The sequence below is a fragment of the Gossypium arboreum genome, chromosome 3, assembly GCF_025698485.1.
Source record: "Gossypium arboreum isolate Shixiya-1 chromosome 3, ASM2569848v2, whole genome shotgun sequence".
NCBI classification, from domain to species: domain Eukaryota; kingdom Viridiplantae; phylum Streptophyta; class Magnoliopsida; order Malvales; family Malvaceae; genus Gossypium; species Gossypium arboreum.
Genome location: NC_069072.1, coordinates 134,937,813 through 134,955,595, shown reverse-complemented (window position 1 = coordinate 134,955,595; position 17,783 = coordinate 134,937,813). Strand labels below are relative to the sequence as shown.

The following is a 17,783-nucleotide window of genomic DNA, read 5'->3' as shown; positions in this document are numbered from 1 at the left end:
GACTCATAAATATTAAGTTACTATCTTGTTCAATCTTATTTGTCCGATTTAGTGATCTCAAATCACCATTTTTGACACCACTGAAAATTAGGCCGTTACATTCTACCTCGGATTTGTGGTTTCGCAACCACTGTTCCGTTTAGGCCCTATTTCGGGATATTACAGCGGCCAATTCCCAATCATGTGTAGGATAGTTCTTCTCATGCGGTTTTAACTATCTCGAAGCATAAGCTACCAATTTACCCTCTTGCATCAACACACATCCAAGGCCTGTCAATGATGCATCACTATAAATTACGAACTCCTTTCTGGCTCGGTGTACTAAAATTGGTGCTTCATCAATCGTACTTTCAACTTTTCAAAACTCACGACATTTATCAGTCCATTCAAACTTAACATTCTTTTGCAACAACTTAGTCATAGGAGAGGCAATCATCGAAAATCCCTCAACAAAACGTCTATAATACCGGCTAAGCCTAAAAGCTTCTAACCTCGGATACATTCTTGGCGTTTCAATCAATGCTCGCAGAAATCTTGCTTGGATCGACCCGAATACCATCACCTGAGACTATATGTCCTAAAAATCCGACTTCACGAAGCCAGAACTCACTTTTACTGAACTTAGCAAACAGTTTCTTTTCTCTCAATATCTACAATATGGTTCTCAAGTGTTCGGCATGTTCAGACTCATCCCGAGAATAAATTAGAATGTCATCTATAAACACTACTACAAACTTATCCAAATATGGCCGAAAGATCTGATTCATTAAGTCCATAAATATAGCTGGAGCATTTGTTAAGCTGAAAGGCATCGCAAGAAACTCATAATGTCTATACCTTGTCCTAAAGGCAGTTTTCGGCACATCCGACTCCTTAACTCTCAACTGGTAGTAACCAGACCTCAAATCGATCTTTGAAAACACTGTGGCCCCCTTTAATTGATCGAATAAATCATCAATCCTCGGCAATGGGTACTTGTTCTTTATAGTCACCTTATTAAGCTGACGGTAATCAATGCAAGGTCTCATTGAACCATCCTTCTTCTTTATGAACAATACAGGAGCACCCCAGGGAGAGAAACTCGGTCTCACAAATCCCTTGTCTGTTAACTCCTACAACTAAGCCTTCAATTCTTTTAATTCAGTTGGAGTCATTCTATATGGAGCAATCGAGATCGGTGCAGTACCCGGCAACAAATCAATGGCAAACTCTATCTCTCTGTTCGGAGGCAACCCAGGCAATTCCTCTGGAAATACATCTGGAAACTCACAGACTATCGGTACTGATTCAAACTTCAGTTGAGGCAACTCAGTATTCATTACATAAGCTAGATAAGCTTCACACCCTTTCCTCATGTATTTCTGTGCAGACATGTGTGAAATCACCATAGGCAATTTATTTGATTCATCTGTTTCAACCCACAAAATTTCTCCATTTTCACATTTCAACTCTAGTGTTTTTTGTTTACAATCTACCTTGGCATCATACAATGTCAACTAGTCCATTCCTAAGATAATATCAAACTCATCAAATGGTAACAACATCAAATTAGCCGAAAAACAGTGACCTTGAATCATTAATGGGCAATTCTTGCAAACCTTTTCAATTAGCACATATTGGCCTAAGGGGTTCGACACTTTAATCGTAAACTCAGTAAACTCAACAGGCAACTTTTTATTAGATACTAAATTCATGCAAATATAGGAATGAGTGGACCCGGGATCAATCAATGCAATAACAATAGTATCATAAAGAGAAAATGTACCAGTAAAGACATCGGGAGATGATGCATCTTCTCGGGCACGTATAGCATAAGCTCTAGCAGGTACTCTAGCTTCTGATCTTGCCGTTGAATCTTTCATCGCAGTTTTACTGCTAGTCCCACCTCCAGTATTTCTCGGTGGTCTACCTCTATTAGCGGTGGTATTCTGTCTAGCACTCTGAAATCTTTCTTCTTTAACTTTCTCCGGACAATCTCTAATAAAATGCTCGCGAGAACCGCACCTGAAACAAGCTCGCTCGGTTCCCCAACACTCACCATAATGTTGCTCGCCACACCGACGACACTCTGGCTTTCTAGGTCGCGATTACCCACACTTGCCACCGAAGTAGCTTGAGCTTTAGACCCCGAATATGCTCTACCACGATCTCTGTGTGAATCCCCAGTTGAAACTGTCATTCGAGGTTTTGTCTCTTTGGACCTCTTTGATTGAGATTGAAATGGATTGCTTATCGGCCTTTTTCTGGCATCTCGAGCCTCAATAGCAGCTTTTCTTCTTTCTTTGTTCAATTCTTCGGCTTTAAGAGCTCGATCAACCAATACTACAAATTCTTTCAACTCCAAAATTCCTACAAGCACTTTAATGTCCTCATTGAGCCCATTTTCAAACCTTCGCACATAATGGCCTCGGTGGACACACATTCTGGGCATACTTCTTGAGTCTCACAAATTGCGTTCATACTCGCCACGGACATCTTGCCTGTTTCAATTCAAGGAACTCCTTCCGTTTTTATCAATAAATCGCGACTTATGTATTTCTTTCTAAATTCTTCTGGAAGAAATCCCAAGTAACTCTTTCTTTTGGCACCATGCTACCAAAGTCTTCCACGGTGGTAGGTGAATCTCTCAAAAGTGATCTGAGACACTTTAAGCACTCCTCGGGTGTACATGAGAGCTCATCAAATACACGGGTAGAATTTTCAAGCGAATTCCGCTTTCTCAGGATCATCATCGACCTTTGCTCTAAACTCTTCGGCCCCTTGTTTTCAAATCTTGTCAACCGGAGGCTTGTTCATTCTTACCAAATCTATGCCTTGAGCAGCTACACAGAATCTTTGAGATATAGGAGGGGGTGGAGGAGGTTGAGCATTTGGATTTGCTCGAATAAATTCAGTATACCAATTGTTCATCATTTGGAGAAAGGCATCCCGAGCCTCATCTCTCTGTCTCAATGTCTCAGGTCTACTTTCCACAAGCGCGGTTCCTTGTGCGGGAGCCGGCGCATTACTAGCAGCAGCATCAGCCGCAGTTCCTTCAGGATCCATTACTATATTAAAACAAAACACAGTTTAGAATAATCAGAAGTCACCACACTATCACAATATTTTTATGGCATGTATAACTAGACTTTTACACACACTTTATTAGTCCGAGAACCGACTAAATCATAGCTCTGATACCACTAAATGTAACACCCCTTACCCGTATCCGTCGCCGGAATAGGGTACGAGGTATTAACAAATTATAGTATATATTATTAAACAAAATCCAACAAAAATATGGCGTGCAATTTGATCATTATAACATATGCCATTAACAATACAAACCAACTTCAAAGGCTTCGTACAAAATGATTAGTTTGATACTATAAGTAGTAATTTGAACCTAGACAATTATGACACGTAACAAAATAACTAAGTCTACTATACATGCCATATTTCAAAATGTTGAGTTCAGATACCAAGAGTATTGATAGTGCGGGCGGATCTTTTACAATCTCTGACTCCTGTGCTAACTGGACGACACTATAAGACAAAGGAGAGAAAAGAAAGTAAGCTTATAGCTTAGTAAGTAAGTATATAAATAACACATAAGAAATCTAATATGTTTACAACATAACTCAATTATATCATATTTTTAATTTTATTGTTTACTCCAATTTGATCAAGCTATCCCTCCTGCGTCATGATCACTAAATAAATTATAACTTAAGTTACGAAACTCTAAATTCAAATCCGTAAAATTTTCCTGAATCTAGACTCATAAAAATTCTTAGTTATTTTTTTCTAGAATTTTTTGTTCAGCCAATTATTACAGTTTATTAGTTAAAGTTTCCCCTGTTACACAGCTCAACTGATCTGACCTCTGTTCATTACGAATTGAATTTCTCTTAGTACACAATTCAAATAACCATAAAACATGTTTCATTTAAAACTAGACTCAATAAGGAATTTAGGCATATAAACTATATTTCCTAATTTGTTTTTTACAATTTTTAATGATTTTTAAAAGTTGAAACAGGGGATTACATAGTCATCCTGAGCAAGTCTCACACAATTGTAAATATCTCAAAATATAGAATTCCTTTGCTTACTCTGTTTCTTTTATATGAAAATAGACTCATTAGTATTTAATGTCACATCTCATTCAACCTCTAATTAAATTCCTTCTATTTTTGGTGAATTTTCAAAATCAAATCACTGCTACTGTCCAAAACAGTTTTAATGCTAATTTCATTCTTTCACACATTCTTTATACTAACCTCATTTTAACTTACATATATATATATACTACAAATCATTTTCATCACATTTCATACATCACAAGTCTAGGTCTATGACTACAATGTCACCACAAAACCATCCTGTTGAACAATTTGGAATAATCCTCGATACTTGATAGTTTCAGCACACAGCCCCACCATCATATCTCATTTAATTCGGCTCTCTTGTACACATGGTGAACACTTAGTACCACTCATGTGACCTAGCCGATTTATCTCGTAGCTCTCTTGTCTACATGGTGTCCTTCACTTGGAATCACTCATGCGACCTAGCTACATTTATCTCTCATGTAGCTCTCTTGTCTACATGGGATACATCTCGTATCACACATGTGACCTAACTACTATATAGTATCTCGTAGCCTTCTTGTACACATGATGTGCACTCGGCACCATACATGTGACCTAGCTACGCTCCCTCTATTTTATTCGATTTTTTTGAATGTTCAACCGGGATCTCTCTCTCTATTATTTATTTCCATTCTTTCAATAGTCGATTTATACTTCAACATCAGCTAATATATATATAATAGGCTGAAATATAAAAATGTAAATGAAATTAATGTATTATTTACATACAAACTTACCTCGGTGTAAAATATGGGAATTTTGCAATTTAGTCCAAAACTTTCTCCTTTCCCCGTTCGAGGTCGATTCCACGCCTTTCTTGATTATGAAGCTTGAAAGTTGAAGAAACCCGAGCTATGGAGGAGAGCAATTTTCACCAGCAACTAATGATGATGATAACCAATTTTGTGTTATTTTTCCCATTTTATTTCATTTAATATACAAAAGACCAAAATGCCCTTACTACTAAACTTTCAAAAAAATTCCCTCCATGTCCAACTTTTGTCCATAACTTAAGAATGGGTCAAATTTCTATTTAAGATGTCCTAATTAATATCCCAAAGCAATTTCATACTAAAAACTTCTAAAACACGAGTTTTACAATTTATTCGATTTAGTCCCTATTCTCAACTTAAGCGCGAAATGCACAGAATTTCATCACGAAATTTTCATGAAATCATGAAATCATATCATAAACCCCAAAATAATTATAAAACGATTATTTCTATCTCGGATTTGTGGTCACGAAACCACTATTCCGATTAGGCCCTAATTCGGGTTGTCACACTTCCCCTTTCTTGGTTTCCCATTACTTCCGTCACTACCACTACTGCTGCCATAATAACTATGTCCCTCTTCATCTTCCTCATGGTACCCACTATTTCCCCTCCCGTTGGGCTTGGAAGATTCAAACCTGTCTCTTCTCGGAACAAGTTCCACTAAGGACTCTGCCACCATCATGGCATTGGTCAGTTCCTGAACTCCCCGATGTTGCAATTTTTACTTCGCCCATGCTTTCAGCCCATCCGTAAAGGAGAAAAATGCTTCCTTCTCGTTCAAATCAGAAATCTGAAGCTTGAGTTCACTAAACTCCCGCACATACTCCCTAATCGTGCCTCATTGCGTAAGCCACCATAACTTTGCTCGAGCTTCATTCTTAGCATAATCGGGGTAAAACTGTGTTTTAAACTCCTTTTGGAACTCCTCCCAAGTTTCAATCTCGGTCCCATCACGTCTCACATCAGTGGACCTATGTCGCCACCATAACAAAACAACGTCAGTAAAATACGTAGCAACAGTGTTTACCTTTATGGCATCATCCTCAATGCCCATCGCACGGAAGTATTGCTCCATGGCCCAAAGAAAATTGTCTACCTCACTTGCGAACCTTGCCCCTTTAAACTCTTTCGGTTTGGGCACATCCATTTCTTGTTGCTTCGGCTTTGAAGCCAACATCTCATTACCAATGGCAGCCTTGAAAACCTTGAGCTCTCTCTTAAGCTCATTGATCATTTTGAGCTCTCCCTTAAGCTTATTGATCTCCTCCTTCAAAGCTGTCACCATAGCCTCAAGAGTATTATCCTTCTTAGCCAGCTTATTCTATGAGGAACCGATAGTATCCCACACATATTCCTTGAGCTGCTCTTGCATAGTTTGCAACCCATCATTAAGCCTATCACTAACATCATCAATCCTCTCTTTGACATCCTCCATGGATTCCTCAAGAGTGACGACTCGATCCTCCAAAGTTGACAACAAGTCCCTAGATCGACTTACCTTTCTGGACCTTTCTCGGGTCTCCATTGGCTCATTCTGTCCAACAACTTCTTTCGAAATCCCAACAGTGCCTTCGAACCAATAACCTGGATACCACTTGTCACGGGACTAGACCTTTCGTCTCGCAATCCGTACGGTTTTAAGCGATTTGCTCTTCCAAACTCGCCTAAGTTAGCCTTTACTCGAGTAAGGATTCCTTAAGAACTCTTCCAAGGTACCAAGTTGATAAGCGGAGGCGGTTTAATACCAAAAGAAGCAACCAAAGAACAACAGAAAGGGACGCTCGCAAAGTGTTTGAGTAAATGCTCTCTATTCTCTTATTCACAAAGAATAATGAAACAATGAATGGAGTGAGTACAAATGAGGGAGAGGCTCTCTATTTATACTTGAGCTTCCCCAAAACCGACAGACAAGATACATTTACATCGACAGATGAGATTAACCATATCCCATGATTTAAGGGATTTACAATATATTGCCATATCAAATCCTATCTAATCTTTACAAGATATGATTCCTTCTATCTTTTAAGCTTAGTTACCATAGTTGCCTAAGTTGCCATATCTTCGCTATCGGGCCAACCAAGCTTCAATCTTACAGGCTTCTCTAACAATTCCTTGAATCGGGCCAGCTCTCGTGGGCCAAATGATCCCCATCTAAGCAATAGATCTCCATCAGATGCATTTGGTACAATGGTCACGGGCTTTGAACTCTGGCTCGTGACACTAGTTCGTACCTATACCAAGACAAAAACGGTATGCCCACCATCACAGTACTGACTATTTTACTTTGTACTTTAATTAGACTAGATTTAGTCTTCTAGTTTTATAATGTTATTAATTAGTTCAAATAGTTAATATCATAATAAACAGACCAACTTTCCCAAATTTGTTTTAGACTCGCCCCATATCATTTTTAATTTAATATTTAATGTTTTAAATGCCTTTTTTTATTAAAATTTTAAATATATACAACTTAACATATATTTTTTTTATATTTTTCATGTTCGTTTTGCGATACATATTTGAGGTTTATGGTTGCCCCTTCTAACAATGTCGGCTCAAGTATGCGTTCTTTTATTAGGAGTACAATATACATTATCGATGCAATATAATATATTATTTTCCACTTACGTGTCAAAAGAATGTGGAATCTAAACTATTAATTGTATATCATTTCATCCCGAAATATAATATCAGTCAATAAGAACATGGTACATTTTTATTAGATGTTGTATACTTTTCAAGTAAAATAAGATAAATTTGATAGTTTAGATATCACTTTTAATGAAAATAATTTTAGATATTTAATAGAAAAAAGGGTCTAATTTGATATGAATTTTGTAGTCAAGCTTTTAAAAATATATTAAAATAATTAAATTTTAAATATATAAATATATTTAATAAATGATTATTGTTTTAGATAGTTATTTATTTGTTTAGATAAAAGAATAAAAATAACTTAGGGATTAGTTTTAGGTTGAAATATATTCCAACTCTCTATATTTTTGTACATTTGGAATTTAATCTCCTTACTTTTATTTTCAAAATTTTAGTCACTCTAATTTTTGGCTTTAAAAATGTAAGTTCAAATGTTAAACCCGTTAAAATTCTTCTCTTAAATTCAAATTCTTTACTATGTCATTTTTCGCTACATGACTACCAACTGAGTTTTTTTCTCTTTATTTCCAAATATCTCACCAATAAATTTAAAACAAAAAACTTAACGATGTTAACAAGTAGATCTGAATTTTGAAATTTGAAAAGTAGAGAGACTAAATTTCAAATATGCGAATAATATTGGTACTTCAATCATATTTTAACTTTAATAATATATAGAGTAAATGACATAATTACCCTAAATGATGTACTCAATTTGGGTTTGTTTTTTTTACACTTTTTATTCAAAATGGTATTTAATTAACCCATCACAACAACATAATCAAATATTTAGCAGTAAGCTACACTAGTAATCACCTAACTATTAGTAAATTTCTTTTTTGGTCATTCAACTATTCAACTATTCAATATGAAATTGACAAGTATCGAAAAGTGAGAAATTTTCCGGTTGAACATTAGGAACAGAATAGGATACAAGTGACATGTCACTAGTGACTCAAGTGTGGTACTATGTGAAGGCCACTTTGAGAAGAGATAGCTTGGTCACAAGTGTGGTACTATGTGAAGGCCACTTTGTGAAGAAAGATAGCGTTGGTCACAAGTGTGGTACTATGTGCAGGCCACTAGGTATCCGTTATTATTCTGACGTGTTCAACGGGAGATGACTAGGTGTAATTGAATATGACTATGTGATGAATAAGTGCAGGTACGTGTGTGTAAACTTATAAGTAATGTGCTCGATATGTGATCGAACTTTAGTAAGATTGATATGGAGTAAGTGCTACAATGAAAGTTACTACAAAGAAAACATGAAAGAGTGAAATTTAGTAATAAAACAGTTTTGGACAGTAGCAGTTGTGTAACTTTGAAAAATCACCAAAAATGGTAGAAGTCGAATTAGAGGTTGAATAAGACATGCAATTAAAGCTTATTGAGTTTATTTTCATATAAAAGAAACGGTGTAAGCAAAAAAAATTCATATTATGATGTATTTGAATTTTTGTGAGACAGAATCAGAATGATTTCGGAATCCCCTGTTCTGATTTGAATCATTAAAAATTGTACAAAAATAATTATGGGTTATAATTTATATTTTTAAAATCCTTAATGAGTCTATTTTCAAAAGAAACAAACTGGAATATCATCCAAATTCCGTATGAGGAGATAATTAATTTTTAGTGAAGAGGGGTCGAAACTGTCAGACACGGGTAAGGGGTGTTACATTCTTGATACATTCCATACTTGACTTGATTCTTACATGAATTATCTACGGTGGACTACTAAAAATCCACAATCAATTAAGAATTTAACAAATTTTAATCAAAACATGCCAACCAAATATTTGAAATCCAAACCTGAGAATCAAATATTTAGTAGACTTGTGTCGATTGAATCTTAACTCAATTGGTATGGGCATTGTTGCCAATATAGGAATACGTGGTTCGAGTGTACTGAAGCGCATTTGTAATGACTCAAAAGACAATGAAGTTGGAAACAGTGGTTTTGGAATATTGTTTCCTATGATAGTATCAGTGAATATTATTTATTAATATTTGCGAGGATATTACAATATTATATTGAAGTTGGTCTAATAATTTTGATTATTGGAATGTTAGACAAGATACAAGTGTATCAGTTCTAAAGTCAAGGGTTTTGGAAATTGAGGTATCAGGACCTCGTTTCCCTAAACTGGACTCGTAAATATTTAATAAAAATATTAGCAGAGTTATATTAGAAGTGAATTAAATTTTTGGTTATGTAATTTTGAAGAAAGAGTGTTTAATTAAAATAAAGGGGCTAAATCGAATAAGTGATAAAAAGTAAGAATTAATGTTAAATTATAAGGTGAAGGACTCATTAAAAAATTAGACCAAATTTGATAAATTAGTGGAAATGTATGAGCATCATCATGAATAGTATGGTGGTTATATAATATTGATTATTTTATTTATAAAATAAAATAAAAAGAAACAAATAGCTTAGTGGAGAGAGGGAATGAATTTTAAGCTTCATTTTCTGTGCATGTCGATTCGGGGGAAAGAAGAAAACATATTCGGCCATTGTTGTTTTAATTTGAAGCTCAAATTAGTTGGTATGTTTTGATCCTTTTTGCTTATAATTTATATTTTTGGAACCTTAGGATCATGAGCTAGCATACCCATGTTGAAATTTGTGGAATGATTGTAGTTAATAAAATTTACCTAAGTTCTTAATATTAATTTGGTAGATTTTTAAAACTGGAAGTGAAGTGATATGATTTGTAAAGTAAATTGTACATTGAGGATTATTATGGAAAATTTTGAAAATGTGGGGGGTTAAATTGTTTATTTATGTGAAATTATCAATGTATAAAAAATATATATATGTCATTGAGATATTTTGAAGTCTTTTATTTGAAAGAGTTTTGTTTGGGTGCTTGATTGAATTTGTGTTATTTTATAGAATAAAATTTTACTACATTTAAAAATTAGGGATTTAATTGAGTAAATTATAAATGAGAAGGATTTTATTATTAATTAGAGATATATATAGATTAAGGGTTAAGTATTCGCAATGGTGGGTTATGTGTTAATTGTGGAATTAACTTGGTTGATACGATGGATTAAATTGTATAGGATGTAAATATTTTGGGGAAAATGTGTAAAATTGTAAATAAGTAGCTAATTTTATTGAATTGAATGGTATATGAAATTGAGATTAATAATTTACAGAGTCATTTTAGAAACGAGTAGAAGGATAGTTTGATGATTTTAATTATTAGGGTTTAATTAAGTACAGTGATTAACTTAAATGGGTGATAAATTAGTAATTAGAACTAAATTTCAAAGTGGGATTAGAATAAGGGACTATTTAAAATTAGTCCATTAATTTGATGAGTTATTGATAGTAGATGGTTTTGATCTATTTCATTAGTATTATATAAATATATAATATATTAGAAAAGAAATAAAGTTCAAGATAATAATAATAATAATAATAATAATAATAATAAGAGATAAAAATATGGTACGTGAAAAGAAGATAAGGGGGTGAAACTCTTTTGTCTTTTCTTTGCTACCGAAAACTAAAAGAAGAAGGGGGAAGCGGCTGTTCGGCTATGGGGTTTAATGCAGGTGTAAATTTGTAAGTTAGATTTGATCATTTTTGCATGAAATTTATATTTTTGATGATATAATGTTATGAGTTAGTTTACCCATATTGAAATTTTGAGAGTGAATGGAAATTATGAAAGATACCATGGATGAGAAACTCAAAGGTTTGGGGTTTTTTTTTTTTTTGAATACTAAATGCCTTTGAGGTGATGATTGAGTATAAATTTTGTAGCCTAAATTGGTCATATTGTGTGGTGCTTTTATTGATAATAGTTTCTAGGGACTAAAATGTTGTAAATTCAAAATAACATAGTTTAAATTGTTAATGTTGTGAAATGTAGGGACTGTTTTAGTGGACTGTTCTTATGCTGGAAAATTTGGGATTTATTTACTAAGTACATTAAGTATATAAAGTAATTCGTGATATGAAATCGGTTAGCGTTAGCTAGCAATGAGTTAAATGCTTAAATAAATTTAGCAAAGTATGACTTTATTAAATTTAAGATTATTGGGGATTGTTAATAAATTAAATGTATATTTAGTGAATTATTGAAATAAGAAGGAAATATTTAGTGAATTAAATTTAAGATTATTGGGGATTGTTAATAGTTGAGTTGAGTAAATGGCAATTGTTGTTAAATGAAAGTATGCACTAAGATATAAGATTTGATTAATTTTAGTAGCAACAAGAATGGTATTAATTGAGCTAAATTGTTAAAAATAGATCAAGTGAAGAATAGATCGAGTATCAACCGTGGGAAGGAAAAGATCACTGAGTAGACATCTATCGAATTTTGGTAAGTTCGTAGTCTCTAAGCTCGAACTTTATAAATTGTTTTCATTAATTTAGTTACTACTTGATGCCTTAATATATATCCCTAGTGTAATTATTAATTAAATTGAATGGAAGTTTATGGAGGTATGAGTTAATTCAATTGAATGGAGGATTATGGAATGTGACATTATGGAATAAATTAATGTATGATTAGTAGATAATTGGAGTGGAAGTGTTGTTAAATTATGAAATCTGATATTGAGTTATGAAAAGTAAAAATTATGGACTTGTAAATGAATAATTGACATCGTCGATTCGTTCGACTATCGTTGGGCGCAAAATCGTTGGTTTATCCAACTAGAGCTGGGCTCACTAAATTATTTGTCAGTTTATCCGACTAGCGCTAGGCGCAACTTTCGTCAATTTATCTAACTAGTGGTAGACACACATTCGTCTGTTTATCCGACTAGTACTGGGTGCAAATATTGTTAGTTTATCCAACTAGAGCTGGGCTCACTAATTATTTGTCAGTTTATCTGACCAACGCTGGGCGCAACCTCCGTCAGTTTATCTGACTAGTGCTGGGCACACATTTGTTGGTTTATCCGACTAGCGCTGGGCGCAAACTCTTTCGCGGATTATCTGCTAGGCATCGAGTGCCGTGTATCAACTGGACTATACAGAAAGGTTTTATGAACGATCTAAGGAGGATGGCTATAGGTTAGGTACTCTCTTTAATTTTGATCGCTGACTCAGCATTCAACAACCACAATCCTGATCTTAAGTGTGGTGATGTTTAATTTTTTTTTATGGCATGTACCTAGGATATCTTTGGTTGTTAGTTGTTTTGTGAACCCTGTAGTAAAAAAAAAATGCAAGTTCTTCTTTAACTTCCCAAATGATTTCTATTAGTCCCAAAATGTTTTTAAGGGAACTTTAAAGCTCGATTAGGGACAATTCACATTTTAATGATTGAATTAGAATATGCTTATGATTACTTATGAATTGGTTGTTAAATGCTTGATTGGTTGGTAATATTCCATAACCCTACTCTAGCGACAGATACAGGTTTGGGGTGTTATAGCATTATCCTCCTATTCATGGATTAGAGAGGGACTATGGGCAGTTTTAGAGATGATGTCGAAGAGAATAGATATTATCAAAACCTATAATGAGATTATTCAAAAAAAAAATATTTGATATTCTTGTTGGTATTGATTGTAAGTCCTCTTGTTATTGAATATTTCCTAAAAATGAAGATTATTTATGAATAAAAAGAGGTTTAGTTTTCACTATTTCATGAGCTCTTGGTGAAATTTTTAGTTCATATCTCTTTTTCAGATCATCAAGATTTTTACAGATCTCTTCCACTTCCATTTGGACTATCTTACAAGCAACCCTTTGTTTATATTTCACGAATATGGTGCGGTACTAGACTTGGGTCTATTATTGATTTTTTAACAATTTTATTCTAGATTTTAATCATAGTTTTTTATGCAAGGTCTAGAATTACTATTAAATTAGAATTTAGAAATAATAAATAAATATATAAAATGAATTTGGGCTTGAATGGAAGTGAGAAGTGTTATTGGTGAAAATTCATACTTACTCTTTAATTTATAAATAGAAAAATAATACGTTTTAATATATTCGAACTTACATTATTTTATATTGATTTACTAGTTAGTCAAATTAAAATTTAATCGAGAGGTGAACTCATGTTTAAATCTACAAAATTTGGTAGGGTGCAATATATTATAAGTTTTTTTCTATTTTTTTATATTTAAAATTTAATCATAATTTTATTAAATACAGGTTTATTATAATATTATTCTTTTTAGTTATATTGCTATTAATTGAGCACATTTTATTTTAAAAAGTCAAATTAACAAATTTTATTAAAAATTAAATTTTAAAACTTAAAAATTTTAGATTAATTTCAAAAATAAAAGTATAAAAATTAAATTTTAAATTTGTGAAAAATAGAAGCACTTATGGCATTTTTTAACCAATTCTGCAATATACGTTGAAGGAAAAAAAAATAGTATCGTCCTGCATGCAAGGTGGAGGAAATTGGCAACTTAATGCGTTGCCACGTAACTCATAATTTGCCTCCAATTAATACTTACTTGACACCTAATATGAAGGTGTCATCAAGCCTCATTTTTCTTTTTCTTTTCATTTCTTAGATCATGCCAAATTCTCTAGTTATTGTCCTTCAGCTCTTGTACTTAGTCCCTTAATTTATTGGGACGTTTGCACTTTAAGTCCTCCTCAAATTATCCAATTTTAGAGTAGTCATTCTTCAACTATCATGATCTACAAATCCTTTAATGATGTTCACCTCTTTAGTCCCTCAACGATATCTCCTTAATTTCAATTTAGTCCTTATTCGAGAATTAACTTTAATCTTAGGACGCCAATGGAGGTGGATTCAAATGACGTAAACATGCCGATTGAAATTTTTAATATATATATATTAGGATGTCAATATCAATGCCGTGGGAAGGATACTGATATTTAACTGATAATCATATATAGTTGTTCGTAGACATGGAAGCTGGAACCAAAATGCAGTCGCCGGAGAAGGAAACAAGGCTAGAGATATCCACCATGTCAGTGCAAAGCGTCCCGACGTTCCCTCACCGATCAACTGATGAAAAAGCCATTCCCTTTATAGGCTTCGGCACAGCCGAATATCCTTTCGGTGCTTCCAGGGATACCTTGAAAGAAACCATCATCGAAGCTTTCAAACTAGGGTACCGTCACTTCGACACAGCAGCTGTTTACCAATCCGAACAGCCTTTAGGTGAAGCGATATCAGATGCCCTCCGTCTAGGGATAATCAAATCCCGAGATGAACTCTTCATTACTTCCAAGCTATGGTGCAGTGATGCACACCATGACCTTGTCCTCCCAGCACTCCACAAAACACTCAAGTATATATATTCATATACGTATACTCCCCTTTCTTGCTGATGTTTTTTCACTATGTTTGATTCTTAATTTTCAACAGGAATTTGAAGTTGGAGTATGTTGATCTGTATCTAATTCACTGGCCACTGAGTTTAAAGCCAGGTAAACCTGAATTTCCTTTTAAGAAAGAAGACATGGTTCCTATGGATATAAAATCTGTGTGGGAAGCTATGGAGGAGTGTAATGATATTGGCCTAACAAAATCTATTGGTGTAAGCAATTTCTCCTGCAAGAAACTAGAAAACCTCCTTTCGAGTGCCAGAATCCCACCAGCAGTCAACCAAGTAAGGATCACTTTAATATAATGTTTGTTTGGGTTAAATATTAGTACTGAGTAGTTTGTGAAAGTTGTGGATTTAATTCTTATGCTTTAATTTGGTTAGTTTTAGTTTTTTACTTTTCAAAATCTAAAATTTTAGTTTACACTTGTTCTAAATTTTACTATTTTTCAAATTTAATGCAGCAAATATATTATCATAATGTTATATCAGTTTATTATTTTCACATATTACTCACTAAAAATCTAGTTAATATTAGTATAGAAATTTAGAATGATCTAAATGGAGAATATAGATCATTAATTCTATAAATTTACGCATAATTGAATTTAAGTAAATTGATTTAATTGCTACTATTTGGGTCAAAATTAAATTTTCAATATTTAAAAAGTATAGGGACTAAATCCATAATTTTCATATTTAACTTTTTTCTTTTTCAATTAATGGCTATATTAATGTTGGATTTGAATAAATTGTGATGCATGGGGATGAAAGGTGGAGATGAGCCCAATGTGGCAACAAAAGAAACTGAGGAAGTTTTGTGAGGAGAAAGGCATAGTTGTGGAGGCTTATTCTCCTTTGGGTGCCAAAGGAACTGCGTGGGGAACAAATCAGGTGATGGAATGTGATGTACTCAAAGAAATTGCCCAAGCCAAGGGAAAATCAGTTGCTCAGGTATTATTATATATCATCTTATTTTAACATACAAAAAGTTTGCCAGCTGAGTTTAAAAAATGAGGTAATTTGGAATGAAAAATGAACAGGTTTGCTTGAGATGGGCATATGAACAAGGAGTGTGTGTGATAGTGAAGAGCTTCAACAAGGAAAGGATGAAACAAAACCTTGACATCTTTGATTGGAGGCTCAGTGATGATGAGTTGCTTAAAATAAGCCAACTCCCACAGTGCAAAGGATATCCAGCGCTGGACTTTGTATCAGATGATGGTCCTTTCAAGTCTCTTCAAGAATTTTGGGATGGGGAGATTTGAATTTTATCCATAGATATAGATATAGATATAACATATGTTTGTTTATTTGTTGCAAACTTCAAATTAACCAGTTTATTTAAAAACAATCACCCAATATGCTCAAAAAAACAATGGTTTCAGTTCAGACCACTAAAAAGAATATACTTTCTCACACAATCCATAAATAAGAACATAGAAATATGAATATTGGTTGCCTAGTAGTACTTGAAAACAGCAAACCCAAATGTCAACAACACAAGCGATGGTGAAAAACCGTAGGAACGATCGGCAGCTGATGCTGTGGGGTTCAGAACAGGGCGGCTACCCGTCGTGGCAGTTGGGGTCGTGTTGGATTCCGGTGCTTCAGCAGGTCCTGTTGGTTCTGGCACAATGGAACCTGTTGAGAAAATTCAGATTTATCATTGAAATATAGTCAAATTTGATTAAACTGCTGAAGTGGTTGCTTGTGAAAATGTATTACTATTGAAAATTGAGCTCAAAAAGAGCAGTATTTGTTTACCTTCTGGGCTTAAAGTTGGTGATGTTCCTGGAGAAAGGGTTGGTGCAAGTGAAATTGGACCTACCAAGGAATAATAACCCAACTAATTAGCATGTATGAAAAATTTCAGTTTATAATGAACTGTGCAAATGTGTAATTTTCTGTCCATTTTCAGGTCCGACCTGCCCATATCAAATTAAATTTAGTCCGGATCAAGGTAAAATATTTGTCCAATTTCAAGTGAGACCCATCGAGTCGGGCGGGTCACTCGGCTGCCGGAAGAAAATTTTGGGGTCTACTTTTATAATGTTATTAATTAATCTAAATAAATAATACCATTAGTTTTTCTAGTTAAAGTGTTAATATATATTAATTTTTTATTTTAAAAAACTCTTCTAACAAAAAAAATAATATGTCATCATAATGATTTCAACATGTTAACCGAAATAATTAATTCGATATTTTAAAAGTAAAAAGACTAAATAATGGCAAATTAAATTATAAGAATTAATTCCAAAATTTGAGCATAGTAAAAAGACCAAAATCAAAATTTAACCTTTTCAAAATATGTTAGTCTACTCTAACCATACCTGGAGCAGGAACAGGTGCACCAACAGAGGCTGCAAAACAAATAAAATTCTCATTTAAGTATTTTCCATTATATATATGAAGTTGCACAAAAACAAAACAATGTAATATATATTTCACCTTTGCATTGGAGGGGGACACCAGGCATGCTACAAGCTCGGGGAAGAGAAATAGCTAGAGTTCTATTGATAGGTAAACGGAACGGGACACTCCCGGTGACAATGAGGCACAAACAGTCCATGCCGCTCGATGTGAGCGTTTTAAGCGAGTTGCAACAATCTGCAGTGGGCGAAGTACCATTGGCACTGCTATTGGTAAGCAAGTTCATACAAGGAGTGAAGATGTTAAGTGCCGATGGGGTGCATGGAGTGTTGATAGTTCTCTGCCCATAAACAGGCACCGTAGCTGCCACCAATGCCATGGCCAGTGCTAGGACCAACCTAGAATATGGCTTGCAGAGGGCCATTATTTTGGGTGTTGGAATTTGGTGTGTGTTTTGGAATTGGGTGTTGGAATTTGATGATGGGAAGGGAAAAGAGATGGGTGAGTGTGAATTTATAGGTGAAGAGATGTGGAGGGGA

General features: G+C 34.1%; 2 protein-coding genes across 9 annotated transcripts; one reads left to right on the top strand and one right to left on the bottom strand.

Moving 5' to 3' along the window:
- The first annotated feature begins 10,013 nt into the window (after positions 1-10,013).
- On the top strand, positions 10,014-16,222 carry LOC108476143 (deoxymugineic acid synthase 1-B-like). 8 transcript variants are annotated; one of them, XM_053026004.1, is made up of 7 exons: positions 10,997-11,149; positions 11,843-11,915; positions 13,235-13,316; positions 14,435-14,832; positions 14,910-15,153; positions 15,643-15,822; positions 15,912-16,222. In XM_053026004.1, exons 3-7 carry the CDS (start codon positions 13,314-13,316, stop codon positions 16,134-16,136), a joined length of 1,050 nt encoding a protein of 349 aa, XP_052881964.1. In that variant the 5' UTR covers positions 10,997-11,149; positions 11,843-11,915; positions 13,235-13,313; the 3' UTR covers positions 16,137-16,222. The 8 variants fall into 8 exon arrangements, with proteins under 8 accessions (XP_052881969.1, XP_052881967.1, XP_052881964.1 ...); XM_053026009.1 differs by lacking the exons at positions 10,997-11,149; positions 13,235-13,316 and adding an exon at positions 10,014-10,118 and having other exon boundaries at positions 14,445-14,832; XM_053026007.1 differs by lacking the exons at positions 10,997-11,149; positions 13,235-13,316 and adding an exon at positions 10,014-10,118.
- Positions 16,174-17,783, bottom strand: LOC108476144 (non-specific lipid transfer protein GPI-anchored 20). Its single transcript, XM_017778258.2, has 4 exons — positions 17,323-17,783; positions 17,205-17,234; positions 16,636-16,695; positions 16,174-16,512 (listed from the first exon to the last, which is right to left on the bottom strand). Exons 1-4 carry the CDS (start codon positions 17,666-17,668, stop codon positions 16,331-16,333), a joined length of 618 nt encoding a protein of 205 aa, XP_017633747.1. The 5' UTR covers positions 17,669-17,783; the 3' UTR covers positions 16,174-16,330.